Consider the following 22671-nt stretch of genomic DNA (forward strand, 5'->3'; position numbering starts at 1 on the left):
GTTCGGTCATCTTGTGATGAGGGAGCATTTCGGGCATGCCCATGCACCTCTCCTCCTCATAAAGACGTGCATTTGTGCATGTGTTTGTGACTTCCTTGTATGTTCGGTCGTCTTGTGACGAGGGAGCGTTCGGGCTTGCCCATGCACCTCTCCTGCTCATAAAGGCGTACAAGCGTTTGTGCGTGTGTTTTGTGTCTTCCTCATACGTTCGACGTCTTGTGACGAGGGAGCATTCGGGCGTGCCCATGCACCTCTCCTCCTCATAAAGACGTATGGGCATTCGTGTTTGTGTTATCGTCCCCTTGTGCGTTCATCTTGTGTGCTCATCTTTGCTTGTACCTATTTGATCACTTGGCTCGTGCAGTGATCTCGAAAGGTCGATGAGTCGTGATCAACGAAAGCGACTGGCCTCACAAAACAAAGGGGAATGAGCCCTTGCTCGGGAAGGGGTCGGGAAGTAGTATTGTCGTAAAGCAAACCTCGGGTCTTCTCTATCCCTTGAGTACTCCCAAGTCCAAGACCCCCATGGTCCCGCCCAAGTAACATGCACGCTCGAAACTTCGCGACAATGTGTAACCTCCTTGGTCCCTTTCAAGGGATTCAACACCAATCATTGACATATCAATCTAGTTTTCGCAATTTATGCCATATTGTCTCCTTCTTCATCTATGTCTTCATGCTCTCCCTAGCTTCCTAAGATCATGGTCTCATCACTCACAACTTCTAAAGTTCCTAGCCTTGTCACTTTTAGTTCCATGTTCGTAGCCTTATGGATCGTAGCCTCGTCATCCGTGCTCCGTCGTAGTCCGCAGTTGGTGTGTCTGAGATAGCTACGAGGTGGGCTCTTTGATCCCAAGTGATAGGGAAACACCAGTCAAGATCGAAGGCCATGAATTGTGAGACAATTAGACACCAAACACCATTTGATTATTTCATCATTTTCTTCTAGCTAAAAAGCTCTTGAAAAAATACAATGCTTAAAGAAACCTTAATAATGTTTGTATCTCCCACACACAATGAGGTTTTGCTAAGTTATTCTCTACAAGCCACATAAGACTACAAGAATTTGTATTCATGGTGCAAACAAATGAGTATAGTGGTTCTCTAGTTCATAAATGTTGATATGTCAAGAATACTCAATTTTCACGCATTCAAAGGAGGACAAGTTTCACAAATGAGTTCATTCATTCACTTCAAAAAAGCTATTCTAGCAGAAGTGGTTCTCTAGTTCATAAATGTTGATATGTAAAAATACTCAAATTCCATGCATTCAAGGAGATCGGGTTTCCCAAATGAATTCATTCATATACTTCAAAAAAACTACTCCAATATTGCTTACATGAAATTTTCAATGTCCATGCAATAAGTGACACAAAGAATCGAACAAAGACAAATTGTACCAACCATAAACGTGCATTGAAAAGGGCATCTAGATAATTTCCAATATTGCGATTGTCCTCTAAGTTTCTTTAGGAACCATTTGACTCAATCATTTATAATGCAATTCCTATATAAAGTATCAAATTGATTTTATCAGAAAAATTGATGTAGTGAATGTCATTGTTCAATATTTATAAAATAGTTTTTACGCTCTCCTATTCCAATAATTGACATGTTTTACATCGGGTTACACTCATGATATTATCAAACATTAAAAAGTAAAATATTGATTCATGAATCCTACTTATATTTTTTAGCAAAGGGTATGTGTTGATAAACCTTTCCGATATCAATCCGTTGCTTATTTGTAGAAAACTATTTATGCAAAATAAAATATGTATGTGTACACTATAAAGCTATTAAAAATGGTGACCTATGGGAATTGGTGTATTAAACTTGTGTGAAGGAACACAAATTTGTTAACTTATGCCCTAATAACCAAAACAATAAATTCTTGTGTGACAAGAGCAAAACATGCAAAAGGCTAAGTAATGGAGTTTAGCAATAATACAAGCAAATTTAGGTGTAAACATGAGTTTGCACATTAATAATTGCTTGAAGCAAGTTTATATCAAATTATTAATGCCTCAAGTTTAAACTAAGTGATTAGTTTCCCAATAACTATCTTAGGTCATATCGCAAAAATTAACATGCATTCGTTAAACTACATGACTAGCCTACTAATGATTGAATCTTAATTCATTTTTTATAAACAAAAACTAAGTTACATAAACTTTTACTTTTTAAGAATGGAATAATCAATCTTTCAACTCTTACATTTTAATGGAGGCAATGTTAATATTTGTTTTGAAGGGAAACACCAAAATACCCTTCATTTTTCGGATATTTACTCGAGCTCGAACACCCCTTAGTTTTCATATGTTACGAGAATACCATCCCTTCTATAGAACAAAAGTTGATTCCAATTGTTGAAACTTTTGGGGTATCCAATAAATACTTGACACAAGTTCGGGGTGTTAGGTTTTTTGGCCCTATTTAAAATTACATTATTCTAGTTGATAATACGTGTTATACTTAGTGTACTCTTTATGCAACACTTCTGAAATCCTAAAGTAGCTTGAAGTGACTAAGGTGTAAGGTCCTTTAAATAATCGTAGATTTAAATTATGAGACATCTTCAATGGTTTTAAAGCACTTGAGCAAAACTGCTTAAAAGAGACAACAATGTGTATTCTAGTGGAGTTGAGTGATTTATGAGTCAACAGGAATAAGTTCTATTCGTTTTTCTTTTGTTTATGTTTTAATGCATCACAAAAAGACTTGGGTAGTTGCAAGGGTGTGTAGTTCACCTTTTTACATCACCTCTAGGTTTCTTTCTTTCTTCGTTAAACTATGGAAATTTTAACTTTTTTGTTCGTAACTTGGATGTAGGACTAGTGTAGCATTGGGGGCGACATAAATATCAGCCCACTGAGAGCACACTTTGTTGTGCACCTTGCACACTCATTTATATTATACCTCACACTCTTGAAAGTTATGCACAACACATACACATGGAAAATGCTCCCATGGTTTCATTTTTCTTTTCTCTTTCTTTTTCTTTTTCCACCTACTTGTGGCACTTGATCATGTGAGTGCCATTGTCAAAATACAACTAATGCTTATTTCACATAATAGAAAGATGTGAGACACTCTAGATTGGAATCAATTGGATTATTACATACTTTATATGACCTTTTCTACATGTCCCACGTAGGGTTGTTATGGCTATGCCTAAAACTCCAACATTAGAGATATCATCATTTTAATCATGAATGAATTGGGGAATTTAACCAAATTTGAGAATCTCGTTGTTAGCTTTATCTTGTATCATCCATTCCAAAAATTTCACATTGACAAAGGAAACGAATCTTCATATCTCAAGGGATCCCTCGATCCCAACTTCCAAGGTTATGAATAAAGGAATTTAAAATGTGCCACATCTCCTCCATCTAAGTTCATGGACAAATGATCTTATTCGTTTCTTTCACTTCACAAAATGAGAAAAAGGGGACACTGTAGCTTAGTGGGGGAGTGCATTGGGATAACCAAGATTGCACAACCTTTATGATAAGGAGTTCCTCATGCACTACAAAAATATAAAGCTTAACTATGGTAAATTTATGCATAAAAAAGTATACATCAAAGTATATGTGATATCATAGTCACATCTCTATTAAGAAAAGGAATTTCCCACGGAAATGTATGAAGAGATCCTTACTTTTATGTGCATCGCATGTGCGATGACATTTTGCATACGATATACCTCATGTTGCTCGACTTGGTTTCTTCTAACTTTAGGTTTGCTACTTTTAAAGAAACCAAAATGTATCTTAGTTGACATAACGTTGAATTGTTTGTTGTGTTAGATAGGGTCTCTCGGGCTAAAAGACATACATGACATGCGAAAAGGATGATCCACTTCAAGCAAAATCGGATCTCGAATAACTTTCAAGATTCTAACACATTCTTTTTCTTTTAACAACTACTCACATATGAAAAAGGTATGGCATGCATTCTGGAAGTCAAATTTGTGTACTCCCTTCCCATCAATAAAGCTTTGTACTAAATGACATTTAGACATTTTTTTTGCACCTTCTTCCATTGTTCAATTGTAACAGGTTTAGGCAGACTTCACAAAATTAGACCATTAATTAAACATAGTTATTCTCCTAATAACATGCGGCGGTTCTATTCAATGACTTTGGATTTAAACACATTGTATGATGTATCCAATTTATATATGTTCTAAGTTACATCTTCGCTTGAGAATACCTTAGCTTGGGAAGCTAGGGTATTCTCAAGTGAAAATATAGAATGAGGACATATTTTTAGTTTATGTAGAGTGAGGACATATTTTTGGTTGTACAAGTATCCTTTCCCTTCTAATTCAACATCACTATTTTTATTTGCAAAATTTGTAGTTCTTATCCCTTCACTTGTCTAATTTGGCATCTTCTCATTGTTCCTTCAATTCATAACTTTGACATGTATTACTATCTTTTCTAGTGTTATATATAAGATTCTATTTTGCGCATTTAGTGATCTATCAGTTAACTTCACATCCTTTGACCTCCACATTACTTATTTCATTAAAATTAGGCGAATTATACGAATAAGTCTAACAATATGTGCATGTTTTCGTGTAAAGGTATGCCTACTATGTGACAAATAATGCTCAATCAAACTTTTACATTACCAAAGTATGTACATGTAGCAATAAGCAAAAACAAGTGATTTTTTTGTAGCACATCCACAAATGAAATACAAACCTTTATGCTATAAGCGTGTGAAAAAGGAATACAACTTCTATTGTTCTTTGTTTTCCTTTCTTGCCATATATGTTAAAGACTTTCCGTCGACTTCCAACTACTTCCTTTCAAGGTGCCAAATGCTATGTTGACATGTCAAAGATGCCATTATGTGTACCAATAATCTAAATTATTGTAAAGTTGCATTTAAAATATTAAGGTTATAGTTGGAGTTGAACTATTCCTTTTGATGTGTCACAAGAATATACAAGATTTTCTCTATTTTTAGAACGTGAAAGAATACATCAACTTGAAACTATTGGAGATATCATATATCTCGAATGAGAAAACAAGCGTCAAATGCTCAATGTATCTTGATCATGTAGCTCAAAAAATCTGGCAAAGAGTAAGACATGTGTTGCATTTCACACTTACAACCACATATGTGCATTCAACTAATCATCATGTAACGACAATCCTCTGAACCCTCTTGAAGGGATTGTGTAACAAATATTGTAGCCTTTTCTAGTTATGTACAAGTAATGTGCAAATGGTATCCTTCATTATAATGTAAGAATAATGTAACTATGCTTTCTGAAGTGCCACGTATGTCAACCAATTTCAAAATCAAGTCACTATAATCGTTGTTATTATGTCAACTTCTTGGATTTTATTTCTTAGTATATAGTGCATTGGGTAGAATTACAACTTTTGGATTTTCCTTTGTGGAGATTGTTCAACATCAACTTTGGGGGTTGATGCAAGGATGCGGATTTAAGTCTCCTAAAACAAGTTGACCATTATGTTATGGATAGATATAATGATGGTGTGCGTGGGGACATCTATTCAATTTGTGATGTGTTTTGTTGTTGTTTTATCTACAATGTTTTCTTTTCTCAACCTTATAAACACTTTCTAGAGTACACACATTGCATGTGGAGAACTTTCTCATTAGACTATATGAAAAGCAATGTACGGAGACAACGAAAAGGACAAGGATGCGTCCCCACATTTAAAGAAGACAACAAAACAAAGTAGCGGGATTTCATCACTATATATCCGTAAGGTAGCTAAGAACGCGGATGTTGATTAAATATCAGGGACGAATGCAAACTTGCCCTTACAAACATTGTAAATTAATACAAAAGAATGTCTTCAACATATTATAGTTGCAAAATGTTGTTTTTTGTAGCCCTAAGTGGGGCAATTCTCCACATTCTACCCATCTTTTTTAATGATTGTAATAGTTGTAATAGAAAACTTTGTCAATAGAACTAGTCGTGTTCTTGTTTTACATACATAATGTTAACCTCATGATGTGAGTAATCTCATACAAAGAGATATGATACATTTTTAATAAAGGTTGGTGATACTCGAGTTAGTAATTCATAGATACCATGTTAAAGTTTTAAAACCTAAAATCTAGATGTTGAATATGAATGGTGTTCATCATGTATATACAAATAGTGAAATGAGATGTAAGTTGTAGAGGGTAAAGTTGTTATAAGAATGCCCATCCAAGAACACTTATGTTTTAGTAGAATTACCTAGATTTTTTATGTTAAAACTACACTCAGTGCAACATATTATGACTACGTTTCAAGAGATAATTGTGAGATCCTTTGAATTCCTCATTTTTTTGTCAACATAAAGATGCAATGCACCTTTCCTTCTATCCCGTTGCTTCTTTCCTAGCAAGAGTCTCTAGCATTGTGGGAACTTTGTGCACTCAATCGTGGCTACAACAAACTCGGGGACTTGTTTGCCGAGCAAGTTAAACGAGTCAATGCACCAAGGGGGGATGTTGTGAGGTTGTTTTGTGGCGGCTGGACCAAATGTAAGCACACAAGCATAGAGGTAATAATGGGTTGGAAGTTTTTCATGCAACATCCATACATTGAAATTTCACTATGCATCATGAATTTAAACACGTTTGGTTGGAGGTCAAGGGGGTTGAGGTGGTCGTACATCTCAAAATGCACGAGGTGCGTAATTGTGGGGTCCCGTAGATTTAAGTGTCATGACAACCAATTATATAGCTCATTAGGCAAGCCTCAAAAACATATCTAAAAACCTCTATAGAATGTCATCTTATGTGTTGTAAGGCAGGGCTGTAAAACGCTCGACGAGAGCAAGTAAAGCTTATTACAATAACCTCCTGACTTCTAGTAAAACCACATCAAATTCACGAATGAAGTGAGAGATCCGAGGGACTCCATTACGGGCAACAACAGAATGGGAGTAATAAGTTAAGAAAAGAATATCTAGTAGTGTGATGTGAGAGGACCTGGTCTTTGAGATGGAAGGAACTTCAAAGAAGCACAACACAAAAGAAAGGGATGGATGATGGTTCATGGATGGGTGGAGTTTTTTAGGGGCATCTTTGGAAATAACTAAAACCTTCTTTCTCTCTCTCACTAATATTTTCAAAGGGAGAGAAGAGAGTGTGTGGGGGGAGTTGACAAAGTGAGTCTGTCTCTCTCTAGACTGACTCTCCTCACACACCTCTCTCTCTCTCTCTCTCTCTAGACCCTACCCTACTCTGTTTCTATCCGTCTCTGTCTCTGTCTCTCTCTTCTACTTTCCTTCTCCTTCTCCTCCTCCTCCGTCTTCTTCTTCTTCTTCTTCTTCTTCTTCCTTTCCCTTTTTCCTTCGTTCGAGGGGCGACTTTGGTCGTCTTTTGCTAGGTCCAATCAAAGAAAGCTCAGTCTCACAACCCCCCCACAGAACAGAAAGAGAAGAGAAGAGAAGAGAAGATACACAGAACAACCACACATACACAGAAGAAGCAGACAGGCTCGGTGCCAAAGAAGCAACAGTGGAAGCATAGACGCAAGGAAGGAAGGAAGGAAGGAAGGAAGAAACAGGGGAAGGGAGAGCAGGACGCCAGAAGGAAAACAACACAGAGAGAGGAAAGGGTTTTGGGGGTGGAGTGGAAGGAGAAGAAGCAACAAGAAAGAAGGAAAGGAGAAAGAAGCAGCAGCAGCAGCAGCTGAAGGGAAGAAACAGAGCAGAAGAAAGAAGGAAGACAACCAGGCTTTTTTTCTTTGGAGGGGAGGGGATGGAAGGAGTAGTTGCAATGTTTGTCTCTCACACAGGGCTTCGCAAGATGTAGACAGTGAAAATACTCTGGGGATTCCAGCATAGACAAAGAGAAGGAAGAAAAATTGGTTTCTTCTTCTTCTTCTTCTTCTTCTTCTTCTTCATTTCTTCCGCCATGTGCCATGGGTAATCGAGTCTCCCGTGTGGTCGCCGGATGCTTTGTCCCTAGTGACTCGTATGGCGGCCGGCATCATCGCGATCGCCCCACATTCTACTATGGTGCTTACCACACGAGCGAGCCTCTGGATGAAGGCTTGGGTCACTCCTTCTGCTACGTCCGCCCGCCCGCATCAGATGCCGGACATCTCTCCCCGAAGTCCCATTCCGACAGATTTCCCCTGCCTCTCGCGGCCATTTCATCCTCCTCTGCTGCCACTGACCCTGACCCTGACACTGACCCTTCCTCTTCCTCCTTCAGAGTGGGAGCAGTTTCCACGGATGCATCATCAGCTACTAATAATCATAGAGCCGAAACACCATCAGCCTCTGCCGCCTTCAAATCGATCTCGGGTGCCTCAGTCAGTGCCAACACTTCCACCCCTCGCACGCTCATCTGCCATGAGCAATTCCACTCCTTCGCCAATGTGCCCGATGACCGGCATGCTGCCTTTGAAAGCACAGCTTCCTTTGCATCCCTTCCCCTCCAGCCCATCCCGAGAGGGTTTTCTTTGTCGGGACCCATCTCTGGCTCCTTGCAAGAAAGTTTTCTCGCCGGGGACGAACACCTACAACATCGAGGTTTCATGTCTGGACCTCTTGAACGCGGTTTCATGTCAGAACGCGGCTTTGTGTCAGGTCCCTTTGAAAGGGGCTTCATGTCTGGCCCTTTGGAGAGAGGCTACATGTCTGGTCCTTTCGAGAATTCAATCCCTGCAGATCAGGCCCATTTCTCCGCTCCCCTTGCGGGTCCATACCACCTTTGGCGAATGAGAAAACAAAGAAAGTTTGCCCGCATGTTAGAATCGGTACGCAAACCTGTAAGAGCAGCTCTCACAAGAACAATCTCATCGACTCTCACTCGCACGCGGCGTTCTCTCGTCACCCCTGTTAGGCAGTTTGTTTGGCGGCACCGCCGCAATGGAAGCAAAGGAGAAACTGTGGTCTATGAAACCCCTCCCGAGCTCAGATATGCCTGCAGGGATAATGATCCCAATGAGAATCACAACCTTCAGTGGGCTCAAGGCAAGGCTGGTGAAGATCGTGTTCATGTAGTTGTATCAGAGGATCATGGATGGCTTTTTGTCGGTATCTATGATGGTTTTAATGGCCCGGATGCACCAGATTTCCTCATGAGCAATCTATATAGGGCAGTGCACAAGGAGCTTCAAGAGCTTCTCTGGAATTCTCGAGAGGTTTCTGATCGGAACAACAGCTCTCAGGATGAAAGCAAAGATGTGAATGAGAAGTTCCCTCAAAGTGTCGAGTCAAATGTAAATACAGAGAGATTTGAATTTGGTAGTGTGCATTCTGATGTTCAGTCATCATCAGGGGAGGCCAAGAGTGGCGTCCTTACAAAAAGCCGTACTTTAAGGGAATTGCTTGCTGATGCAGATACCGAGGCTGAAAACAAACCAAATGGTGCGAAGAAAAGACATCACAGCCATGAATCTTGTAGTATATTCTGCGAGACGCTGAAGAGGGCGAATTCAGAGCCCTCCTCTTGTCTTCGATTGGGTAAACATCAGGAGGAAGTGTCGGGTCTTGGTGACAACATTGGTAAAAAGAGTATGGACAGATGCCACGCCAATCTTGATAATGGTATCAGAGCTGCTGGAACAACTAGTATTGGCATGCATAAGGCCAGCCTTGTGGCAGATGCGGATCCTGCTAGGTGTAGGCCAGAGAGGGTTTCTACAGCATGGACCGAAAAATCTTTTGTTGGAGCCCATTTTATGAATAGACAAATAAAAAACAAAAAGACTCTTAAAAAGTCTTCTCCTGACAGGAATAGTCCTTCGATAGAGGCTAAGGAATTTGCCAAGGAGGAGGATTTGAAAGAAGGGGAGCCAAATTTGTGGAGGCATGGTGAAGTTGATCATGATGCTGTTCTTAAAGCTTTAGCACGAGCACTTGAACAAACTGAAGAAGCATACCTGGCTATGGCTGATCGTGCTTTGGATGAGAATCCTGAGCTAGCATTGATGGGTTCATGCATTTTGGTTGCATTGATGAAAGATAAAGATGTGTATGTGCTAAACGTAGGTGATAGCCGAGCAATTCTTGCGCAGAAGAAGAATGAACACCATTTGATGTCATCTTTCAATTCTGATACTACAAAGAGAGGTAGTGGTGGAAGGGATGCAATTAGTCGACAGGACCTGGAACGCATATCAGAGGAAAGCCCGATAGCAAATGGAGGAGTCCCCAAATTTACAGCGGAGCTAGGCCCTCCACTCTTCAATTCTTCGTTAAGTGCGCTGCAGCTCTCCACAGATCACAGCACAAATATTGAAGAGGTGAGGTGTTTCTTATCCAGAAGTGTTGAAAATTTTCAAGTTTGAGGTTCCAGTTTGCAGTCAGTGATTGTTCATTCTCTCTCTCTCATGATGGTTAGGAAGTTTACCGAATCAAAGCTGAGCATCCCGATGATACCATGTGTGTTTTCAATGGCCGTGTGAAGGGGAGATTGAAAGTGACGCGGGCCTTTGGTGCTGGTTTCTTAAAGAAGGTGCCCAAGAAAAGCTCTTTCTTTGTTTCAATTATCTGGTTGATTTATTTTGGACATATCATTCGTTCATGCATGGTTGCTCACAATGTGCATACTCATTATATTATTTAGTTCAAGCAATGAATACATCATGATACTCACATATAAATGATGGATTCTGCTTCTATGGAGGTCTAGTTAATGATCATCTTTATGTATGTATTTGCAGTCTAGGTGGAATAGTGCAATATTGAAAATGTTTCAGATTGAATACATTGGATCCGATCCATATGTCAGCTGTACACCTTCCTTGCACCATCATAAACTTGATCCGAATGATCGCTTTCTAGTATTGTCCTCGGATGGTCTATATCAGTACTTTAGCAACCAAGAAGTAGTCTCACATGTAGAATGGTTCCTGGAGAAATTTCCAGAAGGAGATCCTGCTCAATATCTCATTGAAGAACTTCTATTTCGAGCTGCCAAGAAAGCTGGTAAGGAAATTTCATCTTTTCCAATATTTTGTTAAGAGGAAGGACATCTGAAAACCTTTAGTTTGATTAATGGACACACCAATTGGGTGTGTTTAATGGAGGGCATACTGTTGATTTATGGAACTCTACATTGTTTCTGATGCTACATACAGTTATAATATTAGCATCATTAAGTTTCTTGATGTCATTTTGGCTGATAAATGCAAGGTACAAATGAGATGATGCGGGCACGGAGGATGTCTGACCCATATTCAACATTGACCTGATAGTAATGATTATAGCCACAGTCATTTGTGACGTGAAATCTTGGTCCCGGAATAGCCCAGAATATACTGGAAATGTCCATGCCCCCATATGAATGTTTCAAGTCACTCATGTTAATGTCGGAGTAATATGGCATGGAAAATGTGTTTGCAAAAGGATGAAAGTAAGTGAAATCTGTTGCATTGCTAGATGAGAGAAACAAGAATTCAGGTAGAGAGTTAGAATCATCATTACGGGAGACTATACCATGTTCAAGAGAGTGAGGTAGGATGTGACTGACCGAAAATACCAAGCTTGAGTGGATCCTTGTCCGTACCCCTTTTGATATTAACCTGAATGATCTTAGAGATCATGGATACATACAAGATCCTATTCATTGATTCCATCCTTCATCGGAAATGTCGCTGGATCTACTATGGTGGTCTAAGTTAGGTTCCTCAAACTGGACTCCATGTAAGACTGTTGAATATTCATGTGACTAATATGTATGTCAAATCATCACAATTTCCTGAAATCCAGATTATGCCATTATTTCCTTCCTTAGCCTCCTTAATGACAATCCAGTCGATCTTACCTACTGCAGGATGGGTTCTCTAGCATTTGAATTGCTGCTTCATTCCCAATTAGGTTCTTGACAATAATTGAAAATCCTTGGTGATCATTTGGTTTTTTTACCTTTGCTACTTGTTTAACCCTATTTTTTTCTTTCCTTTCATCGTTCTTCTCCATATTTTTTGTTTTCTTGATGAAGTTCTCTCGATAACTTCTTGAAATTGCTGGTCATGAAGCCTGGAATGGTAGAAACCAGAAAAACAGAGGAAATGAGTTTACAACCTTTCTTTTTGTTGTTTAGTATAGGAGTGTAAAACCACATTTATGAACTATAAAAGAATATACATCTAATCCACATTCATTTTACATCGAGGTCAAAGTTAACTCTCCATCCAATCATTTTACATTAAGGATGATGTCTGAAACATGTGCATTTGTAATAGATCTGAATAGATACAAGATTGCAATGTCAATATGAAACGTCATTGGAACACTCCCCGTGGGAAACCTCTATGATTATATTTATCTTCAAATCATCATAGAGATTATCATCTTCGAAACTTTTCTATTAGATGTCCTCGCTTAGAAAAGAATGTAAAATATGGCATAGATTCAGACGTCCAGCTGCTGCATGTAGTCCAATATGCCACTGGCCTTCATCTGCTTGACAGGGTTTGTGTCAATGCGGATGGAATAAACTTAAGAAATTAAGATAGCGAAAAATTTATTATGAGGTGGTTAGGGAATATAACTTTTTAAAAATTGTCACTTCATGATCAATGATAAAAGAGAGCTGAAAAATAAACACATCTTTTCTCCAAAATTCACTCTTTGAGTGTACACTACATTATGCGTAAATTATACAGATGTAAATAGCTCTAACAAATCTGATTTTAGTTGTGTTAAAGAATCATCTCCCCACTAATGAACATTTGGCAGTTCTTGAGAACAGGAGATAAATTTTCATCTTTTATTTGTTTATTGGTTAAAACTAGAATGATTATAATCAAGAAAAAATGGTGAAACCAAATCCTTTTTCCTTTTCCTTTTTCTGTTGTCTTTTCATTTCCTAAGAATAGCACACATGGCGTTATTGTTATTTGAAACTCTATGAGGGATTCCAATGTGATGGTTTTCAGAACACACTGGGTATTTTTTCAAGTGGTGATGCATTATTCCTGCATTACATAGTGATAGGAGATCAATGGATGAAAATTATGCAGTCAAACTTTTAGTATTTTATTTTGTAGAGTAATTCAATTCGTATGGAAATATTTTTTATCCCTCATAGGGGACCATCTTTTGTAGACAGATTGATCTAATGAAATAGGTATTTGCCCTTTGTTCAGGAATGGATTTCCATGAGTTACTAGATATTCCACAAGGCGACAGGCGCAAATATCATGACGATGTTTCAGTGATGGTTGTTGCTATAGATGGAAGAATATGGAGGTCCTCCGGCTAATAGTTGCAAAATCAACACATAAAACCATCATCTTAGTAGTAGCCACATATTGCAAGCTTCTTGCTTTCTTGCCACAGAAATTTCATTTTTTCTTGAAGCAACAAAAAGAAGGAAATTCTTTTATTTGGAGGCTATCTTTCTTTCTATCTATCTATTTATCTATCTACCTTTATATAAATTCATTTATTTGCGCAAAACGTGTGAAGATCCGGACCTACCAGACAATAGAGTTCATCTCTGGACTTGAATCACATAAATGAAAAGAATACAAAGTGTACATGTTCGGTCATTTGTAGAAGAAAATCGAGGTGGCATTCATTCAAGTTTCAGAAGCACATAACCGTGGCTATATATATCGGTATATGCAGGGCAGACAAGGTTTTTAATTACGTGCGAATTTGGAAGTGGAAAAACATTACATATTTGTGAATGGTCAATCTCTCTTGTGTACTTAATACCCCTCCCACCCCTCCACTCGCTCCTTTGATTTTTGTAAATTTTGGTTCCTTTTTTGAAACTTTAGCAGGCATGATCACGTGCATAATATGTGCTTCGTTGCTTGAGGAACATCATGTAATTTATTATTTTGCACCTAACTAGACTAACTAGTCTAGTTTCCTATGAAATGAAGCATATCTTCTCCTCTTTTCCTGTAAAAATAGTATTTATAAATAGATAACATGACATTACAGAAGGCCCTTGTTGACCCTACTACACTAATAGATAGATTTTATTATCATCCTTTAAGGTCAAATATGATCTGTGAATAAATCATTTTCACATCGTATGTGTGAAATTGAGTGGCGACTCTCAATGTTCAAGAATTATATTGGTTGTTGTAATTGAAGGTGCATATTGTGATTGTGAAAGGAATTTGTTTAGGGAGTGGACCAGATTGATAATCTGTTTTGGATATGGTTTAATGTATGCAAATATGCTGATTGCTGCACTTGTTTAGGGCAAAACAAGCATTGGTGACGAGTCTCCTCAATTTTGCCTTGATGCCCCATCTCACATCAAAGAGAATGTGAACTCAGTTGCATCGTATGTGAACTCAATCATTTTCACATCGTATGTGTGAAATTGAGTGGCGACTCTCAATGTTCAAGAATTATATTGGTTGTTGTAATTGAAGGTGCATATTGTGATTGTGAAAGGAATTTGTTTAGGGAGTGGACCAGATTGATAATCTGTTTTGGATATGGTTTAATGTATGCAAATATGCTGATTGCTGCACTTGTTTAGGGCAAAACAAGCATTGGTGACGAGTCTCCTCAATTTTGCCTTGATGCCCCATCTCACATCAAAGAGAATGTGAACTCAGTTGCATTGAAGCAATGGTATTGATGGTAGACAAAGGAATGGACTCTTGCGTATATTGAAGTGTGGTTTACTTGTTCAGAGAAGACGATGGTTTTGTAGTTCGATGCAATGGGTGTAATATAATGCATGAACATTGAGCCTCCACATCTTTCCCAAGTTATGACACATTGGCGTTCCAAAGTTGTATTCATGGAGGAATATTTGATGCATCATGAAGCACATGAGATGCATCCAATTCTCCAAACTATACTATCCATTCATTTAGAACACAAAATTTTGCTTATGCATATACTAGATAACCTTCCATGGCCATTGATCTCAATAGGAAGAATCTAGTCTCAAGTAAGAGTACATATTGCGTTTATGGCTTGACTTGAAGGAAATGCGTAAGTTAGTACTTTTAAACGTTTTCAAACTCTTTCCAAGTATTGATACCAATGTGTTTTTAGAGGGGCATTTTTTGAGAATACTACATTTAATTCTGCACTATTTGCTTACTTTCCCCAATGCATAGTAATCCCCCTTTCTTGCTTCTAAGCAAGATGTGTAGCATATGTTCATACCATCTATGATTGGAGGGAACCTCAAGACCAAGATCTTTGAAGCTTGCCACAATATCAAGTGGTTCATTATGCAACAGTCACAAGTGGTTCATCATGGCAACATAAACCCTCTAAGGTGTTGTAAGACCAGTTGACATACACACAACTCCTTTGAGGACACGATGATGTAAGATTAGTTGATGTAAGATAATCATATTGTTGAATGTAAAGGTTCAAGTTGAGCTCTCCATTTGTACATTTATAAAGGCCCTTTCACACCGATTGGGTTCACATTTCTAGTAGCTCACATAATTTCATCAATGATCATTTGGTTCTGATGTTGGGACTTAACGCCAAGTCTAAGTTATCACACTTACCAAGTCCATCTAGTAGAGGAAGGAGTTCAATATATCAATAGTGTGATTCATCAATGGCCAATCCATATGGATATCTATGTGGAAAAACTCGACTTCCTTGGTTATGTATGGTTTCTTAATAAGAATTCCTCTTCATCCAGTAATTGGGTGAACCACACAACACCGTTTTCATTAAATAATTCTCAACACTTTATTCATTGTGTCGAACCTTTGTTTGTCTCTACTCTTTGTAGTGCATCATTTTTTGATTCTTCTTGTTCTACAATGTATTGTTGTGCCCTTGATCTCGATCTCTAGATATATAATGTATCAAGAGCCGGGGATCAATTACCATATTTTTAGCAACAATTACTTGACTCACGCTTAAAAGAGTTTCAAGATGTCTTCCCTAAGGAACAACCAAAAGGGTTACCTCCTAAACATAATGTTGAAAATCATATCAATCTCACATAGGGTATTTCACATGTGAGTATTTCTCCATATCAACTTATTTGAATTGAAGAAGTTGAGATTGCTTTGCCACTTATGGAGCACTTAAGGATGGATTATCTTCTTCTGGTCAAGAAAAAAGATATATCTTGGCACCTATGTATTAACTATAATTGTTTGAAAAAAGTTACTATAAAAAATAGTTATCCCTTGCCTCGACCATATGATTTGATAGATATTCGACAAGGAGCTAAATACTTTTGAAAGATTGATTTGAGAACTAGTTATCACCAAATTCACATTACCTAACATGATAATCCAAAGAAAACATTTCGTATGCACTATGGCCATTACGAGTTTCTAGTCATGCCTTTTGGGTTTTGTAATGCTCGGAAAGAAATGAATGCTATGTTTGGGGATCAACTCAGAAAGTTTATCATTGTATTCTTAAATGATATTCTTATTTATAGATCTACATTAGATGAACATGGTAAAAATGCTTGTTTTGTCATTCAAACATTACATGACAAACAATTATATACCAAGACATCGAAGTGTGAGTTTTTGAAGAAGTCAATTACTTATCTTGGACATTTTATCACTAAAAAGGTGTACAAATTTATGCTTCTCTAATAGAGAAAGTGAAACTATGACCTACTCCCTAAATAGTTCAAGAACTACATTCATTTTTAGGTTTTGTGGGTTTCTTGCGAAAATCTATTTGCAATTGCTCCCAATTGATGAGAGTAAGAAACCTTTTTCTACTGATCGTCAATACTCAATTCAAGAAAAATAAGTATTTGCAATCATGCAAGCTCTTAAGTCATGGAGGCATTACCAAAATGTAAATAGTTTTGTGATAACTACTAACCACCAACCTTTTAGATATTTTTGTGACCAACATGACCCCTTGGGTTGTAAGGAACGATGGGTAGATCTCATTCAGGACTTTGATTTCTCTATACGATATCGTAAAGGATGACCAATGTTGTTGATGCATTGAGTCGTATTCATGAAGTTAACATGCTTAGTTTCAGTGAGACAAAATCTGATCTATATGAACATCTGTGAGGAAAGTACCTTGATGGCAATTATTTTAGGAAATTTTGGGTTAGAGCTAAATTTGGAATAAATGCCATAAATACTTCATCCTCGAATGGAACCTTCCACATGGCAAATGGTCTACTCTACCATAATCGAAAAGGTTTGTGTACCTCATTTGCTTGAGGTAAAAAGCGAAAATTCTTTTTGAATGTCATGACACATTCTCATCAAGGCATCTTGGGATATATCATGCACTTGTTCTTACTGCTTCTCAAATTTTTGGTCTAAAATGCATCCTAATGCAGAAGATTATACGATTAAATGTCATTAATGTTAGGTTAACAAGGTTCAATGACTTAAGGTTGTAGAGCTTTGACATCCTTTGGTTATTTCTAATGATAGATGGGAAAGTATATCAATGAATTTCATTGTTAGTTTACTCCACATTTAAAAAGGTTATTATGCCATTTGGGTAGTAGTTATTAGATTGATGAAAATGGCCAGATTCATTCCAACGAAATCCATGGTGACAACTCGGAAGTTGACTTACCAATTCATTAATGAGTTATTTTGATGCATATTGTGAGTGACAAAGATTCTGCATTTACTTATGATTTTTTGACACAAGTTTGTAAGAAACTAGAAACTACTTTGAGCATGGATTCCAAAGACCACCCTCAGTTTGAAAGACAAACAAAACTAGTTCATCATATCATTACGGATATGCTTCGAGTATACGTCGCCAAGAAGCCTACTAAATGGGAACCATACCTTCCTATTTTGGAGTTTTCTTTAATAGATTCAAATATACATCAACAGGATATAGTCCTTTTATGTTGATATATGGTTTTTAGCGAATGTCCCGACCAATGTTCACATTCATCATGATGAGCTACAAAGTACAAAAAGCTTTCAAAGGGATATGCAAGACATGTTGAACATAACTCAAGTTAATATAAAAACGGCTCAAGATAGAGCTTGCTTTTATGCTCACCAACATCGTTAACTGTGTGTAATTCTCCTTGGAAAATAAATGTTTTTACATGTGCATCATGACTCTACAACATTGTCTACGGGTAAGTTTGCTAAATTTGTCTCACACTTTTGTGGAGCTTTCCTCATCCTCAAGCATATTGCTTCATCTCCCTATCGTCCCGAACTTCCAAATGGCATCAAAGTCCATCATGTTTTTCATGTTTGTAGTATCAAAGAGCTCTTAGGTTTTGACTATAATTAAGTTTCTATTAAACCTTTGGTTATTCTTGAGGATTTGACATCCAAACCTCAAAATTCTCAATTAAAAGGGGAGAAGTATGTTACAACATAACTGTAACTATAATTATATAACCTTAGGGTTAGCTGTGGGCTAACCATATGGAATGAAGGGTGAGGATTGAGTTATCTTAATTCTATGATGAGGAATAACTTAAGAGCATTTAATCACTTAGCCACTTATTAAAAAATACATCAATTGGAGCAAGCAAACACATCAATATATGTTAGAGCCCCATCCCGTTGTATGCCATTTGAACCATGTGAAAAGGGGCGTTGGGGCACACTTTGCACATAAACAAGTTTGGGAGTATCTCACAGTATAGTCTACATTATCAATTTTGACTTTCATTAGTAAAGTTTGTTGCTCACATTCACATGAATTACGTGAAAATGTTTTATTTTGGTCTTATATGTCATATTTGATCTTTTTTTTTTGAAGAAAGGGTGCTTCCCCATTAGTTAGGTAAAATGTCTTTATAGTTTGATATGTACACCAGTAATGTATCATAGGCACTCAACAATTCTATCTGCCACATTACCCTATCTAGTACGTACTTCTCTCTCTCTCTTTATCATTGAACTCCCCTAAAACCGATATTAAGCCCGAACAACACGAAGATATCGTAATCTTCATATATTCCAGGACGACCAATTTCTATTGATCATCTTGTGACTTGCAAATTTTTAGAAAAATACCATGTAATTTCCTTGCGGATATAACCATTTAGGCATGGTGTAGCACCACTTTGGCACGTTGTTTACATTGTCCACCAAATGCGAATTTGAACATGATTGTTGAAAGGAAAGTCTCGCAGCTTCTAGTGTGTTTGAATAGCCTTGTACCTCTTGATATTGAGCTCAAATATTCGTTTCGAGATCACACCATAGAGCAGTACTTGTCTCCCCTAATCAACTTGCCTACCAGAAGAGATCTATGGCTACATAACCCATAATTGTTTCCAATATAGTTTTAAGAAATTGTTGAGTGAGCAAGCTCAACATGATCCGGATCGGCTGAATAAGCCAAGTGCCGGATTAGCATCCAGAATGAAGAGCTGGATCGGTGTCCGGATTTGAGTGTAACCGGTAGGCCGTTAGAGGTCTACGATCCTAGCCTAGTACGTAGGCATATTTTTAGGAGTCAGTGTGTAAGGAATAGACGCTTCTATTCACCTTCTTCACTCGGCCACAACCGATTAATCGCGGATCAATGGAGCAGAAAATAGGAAACACACGTAGAAACAAAACGAAGAAAACGCGAGTACACAAGGATTAACGTGGAAAACCCTATATGGGAAAAAACCACGGGAGTGCGAGACTCCAAACCAAAACTATGCACAGAGAGATTTACAATGGCGAGCTGCAAGGCAACGACCTTGAGCTCGCTTCCTTCGCCACAGGCGGCGGTGTTACACAGAGACGTCGACCTCTTCCTCTCTCGCACTCTCTCTCTCTCTCTCACGGCTGCTCTCTCTTCACTCCTCTAAAGTGAAAAACCAGAAAAATGAGAAGCAAGCAACAAAACTGTTTGCCCTAAGTCATATTTATACTTATATGACTTTGGGCTATTTACAACTGTAGCCTCAGAGGCCCATGGTGAACATATTCACGGATATGTCCCTGCATCCGGATCGCTTTCCGGGTACATTCGTCATCCGGTACCGAAACCGGGGTCTTCGTCATCCGGATCCGAAACCGAAACCGGGCATCCATCTCCGATATCCGACCATCCCATGAGAAGGGACCGTAATCCCAACAAACTCCCCCTTCACTTCGGCATGGGATGTCTCTCCAATCCGATCCTCTTCCGGCATGCTTCCAGCTTGTCGGGTGTGAGCACCTTGGTCAGCATATCCGACCCGTTCTCGTCCGTGTGGATCTTCATCAGCACGAACTCCTTGTCTTCTATCCTTTCCCGGATCCAGTGATATCTTCGCTGGATGTGCTTCGTCCGGGAGTGATAGGCCGCGTTCTTCGCAAGGTGGATTGCACTCTGACTGTCGCAGTAGAGTCGGTACTCCTCCTGCCGGATACCGAGCTCTCTAATGAAGTCCTTCATCCATATTACTTCCTTGTCGGCTTCAACAGCTGCCATGTACTCCGCCTCCGTGGTTGACAACGCAACCGTCTTCTGCAGCCTCGACTGCCATGAAACAGCTCCCCCTGCATACGTCATCACATACCCTGATGTGGACCGACTGGTATCTGCATCAGCCGACATATCCGAATCGGTGAAGCCGTCGAGTTCGGGCTTACCGGAGCCGAATCGGAGGCACACGTTTGCCGTGCCCTTCAGGTATCGGAGTATCCACTTGGCCGCGTTCCAATGCTCTTTGCCGGGATTGCTCATGTACCGGCTCACCACTCCGACTGCATATCCTATGTCCGGTCTCGTACACACCATGGCGTACATCAAGCTCCCGACGGCTGAGGCATACGGCACTTTCATCATATCCTCCTTTTCAGCCTTTGTCTTGGGACTTTGCTTGCTGGACAGCTTGCAGTTTGCCGGGAGGGTCGATCCGACCGGTCTTGCTTCCGACATGTTGAACCGGTGAAGCACCTTCGTCACGTACTTCTCCTGTGACAGCCACAACAGCTTCTTCTTCCGGTCCCGGATGATATGCATCCCTAGAATTTGTCTCGCCGAACCCAGGTCCTTCATTGAGAAGGTTCGGTGAAGAGCCTTCTTCAGCATCCGTATCTTGACCTGGTCCCGTCCGACGATCAACATGTCGTCCACGTACAGGAGGAGTATTAGAAAGTCTCCTCCTTCGAACTTCTTCACAAACACGCAGTGGTCCGACTGCGTTTTGAGGTAACCTTCGTCGGTCATGAAGGAGTCGAACTTCCGGTACCATTGCCGGGGAGCCTGCTTCAGTCCGTAAAGGCTCTTCTTCAATCGGCATACCAGGTGCTCCTTCCCTTTCTTCTCGAATCCTTCCGGTTGCTGCATGTAGATCTCTTCATCGAGGTCACCGTGGAGGAATGCCGTCTTCACGTCCATCTGTTCTACCTCGAGGTCCATGATTGCCGCTATGCTCAGCACCGTCCGGATGGAGGTCATCTTCACTACCGGGGCAAATATCTCGTCGAAGTCGACGCCCTTCTTCTGCTGAAACCCCTTCACCACGATCCTGGCTTTGTATCTCGGGGGGTTTCCGGCATCTCCCGGTTTCAGCTTGAACACCCACTTGTTACGGAGTGCCCGTTTTCCTTTCGGCAGCTCCACAAGTTCATATGTGTGATTCTCATGCAGGGAATCCATCTCGTCCTGCATGGCACTCAACCACCTGCGGCTCTGGGTGTCATGTTTTGCTTCTTCAAAGCTCTCCGGCTCCCCCTCGTCGGTTAGCAGCACGTGCTCTGGTTCCGGAAATCTCCGGGGGGCCCTTCTCTCTCTTAAAGGATATCTCCGTTCCGGAGCTTCGGTAACCGGTTCTTCCGATTCTTCTTCATCCGAATCCATTTCGGGATCGGGGCCGGTTCCGGTATCATTTTCATCTTCTTCGGCCGGTTCTGTTTCTTCACCGTCTTCGGCCGGATCCTCGAGTGTTAACCGGTCCCTTGCCGGTCGGGACTGCTCCTCGTAGAGTTGATCCTCACCGGTCGACTTGGAGCTCTTCATCTTCTTCTCCGACTCCCAGTCGGCGAGTGTCTTGTCCTCCATGAAGATGATATCTCGACTCCTGAATATCTTCTTGTCGACCGGGTCCCATACTCGGTAGCCGAACTCGTCGTCGCCATAACCGAGGAATATGCATGGCCGGGTCTTTGGATCTAGCTTTCCTCTCCGGTCCTTTGCCACATGCACGTAGGCGAGACACCCGAACACCTTCAGATGCCGGTAGGATACTTCCCTACCGGTCCACACTCTCTGCGGCGTGTCTCCGTCCAAAGGTACTGAGGGTGATCTATTTATCACATACGTCGCCGTCGACATTGCCTCAGCCCAAAATCCCTTGGGTAGTTTCGCATGCGCCAGCATACTCCGGACCCTCTCCATTATGGTCCGGTTCATCCTCTCGGCCAGCCCGTTCAGTTCCGGCGTCTTCGGCACAGTAAACTCGAGTCGGATTCCCTTCGAGCGACAGTACTCGTGGAACTGCCCTCGGTATTCCCCTCCGTTATCCGCTCGTATCGCTTTCAGCTTCTTGCCGGATTCCCTTTCCAACCTCGCGTGGAGTTCTTTGAAGACGGGCAATACTTGGTCCTTTGTCTTCAAAGGTGCCGTCCACAGTCTTCGGCTGTGGTCATCTATGAATGTTACGAAGTACTGGGCTCCGCCGTGTGACTTCGTTTCTACCTGACACACGTCGGTGTGCACCAACTCCAATGGTGCGCTACGTCTCGTCGGTGGCCTTGAGTGGAAGGAGGTTCGGTTCTGCTTACCGGCCAGGCAATCGGTGCACTTCTCCAGGTGCACATGCTTCACTGGAATGAGGTTGTCTTCTGCAAGCCTCTTC

At 40.0% G+C, this 22671-nt stretch overlaps 1 protein-coding gene across 1 annotated transcript; it reads left to right on the top strand.

Annotated features, from left to right (window-relative positions):
- The first annotated feature begins 7356 nt into the window (after positions 1-7356).
- Positions 7357-13671, top strand: LOC147865001 (putative protein phosphatase 2C 4). Its single transcript, XM_087317690.1, has 4 exons — positions 7357-10249; positions 10348-10461; positions 10670-10934; positions 13100-13671. Exons 1-4 carry the CDS (start codon positions 7916-7918, stop codon positions 13213-13215), a joined length of 2829 nt encoding a protein of 942 aa, XP_087173816.1. The 5' UTR covers positions 7357-7915; the 3' UTR covers positions 13216-13671.
- Positions 13672-22671: the final 9000 nt, after the last annotated feature.

Source organism: Azolla caroliniana, unplaced genomic scaffold, assembly GCF_043228905.1.
Source record: "Azolla caroliniana isolate FFs.n. ecotype wild unplaced genomic scaffold, voAzoCaro1.0.p SCAF_4, whole genome shotgun sequence".
Taxonomy (NCBI): domain Eukaryota; kingdom Viridiplantae; phylum Streptophyta; class Polypodiopsida; order Salviniales; family Salviniaceae; genus Azolla; species Azolla caroliniana.

Excerpts from the sequence above, each read along its gene's own strand:
- LOC147865001 (XM_087317690.1), top strand. The coding sequence starts at position 7,916 with ATGGGTAATCGAGTCTCCCGTGTGGTCGCCGGATGCTTTGTCCCTAGT. Across the intron at positions 10,250-10,347 it reads ACAGCACAAATATTGAAGAG|GAAGTTTACCGAATCAAAGC; the intron begins GTGAGGTGTTTC and ends CATGATGGTTAG. Across the intron at positions 10,935-13,099 it reads TCGAGCTGCCAAGAAAGCTG|GAATGGATTTCCATGAGTTA; the intron begins GTAAGGAAATTT and ends CCCTTTGTTCAG.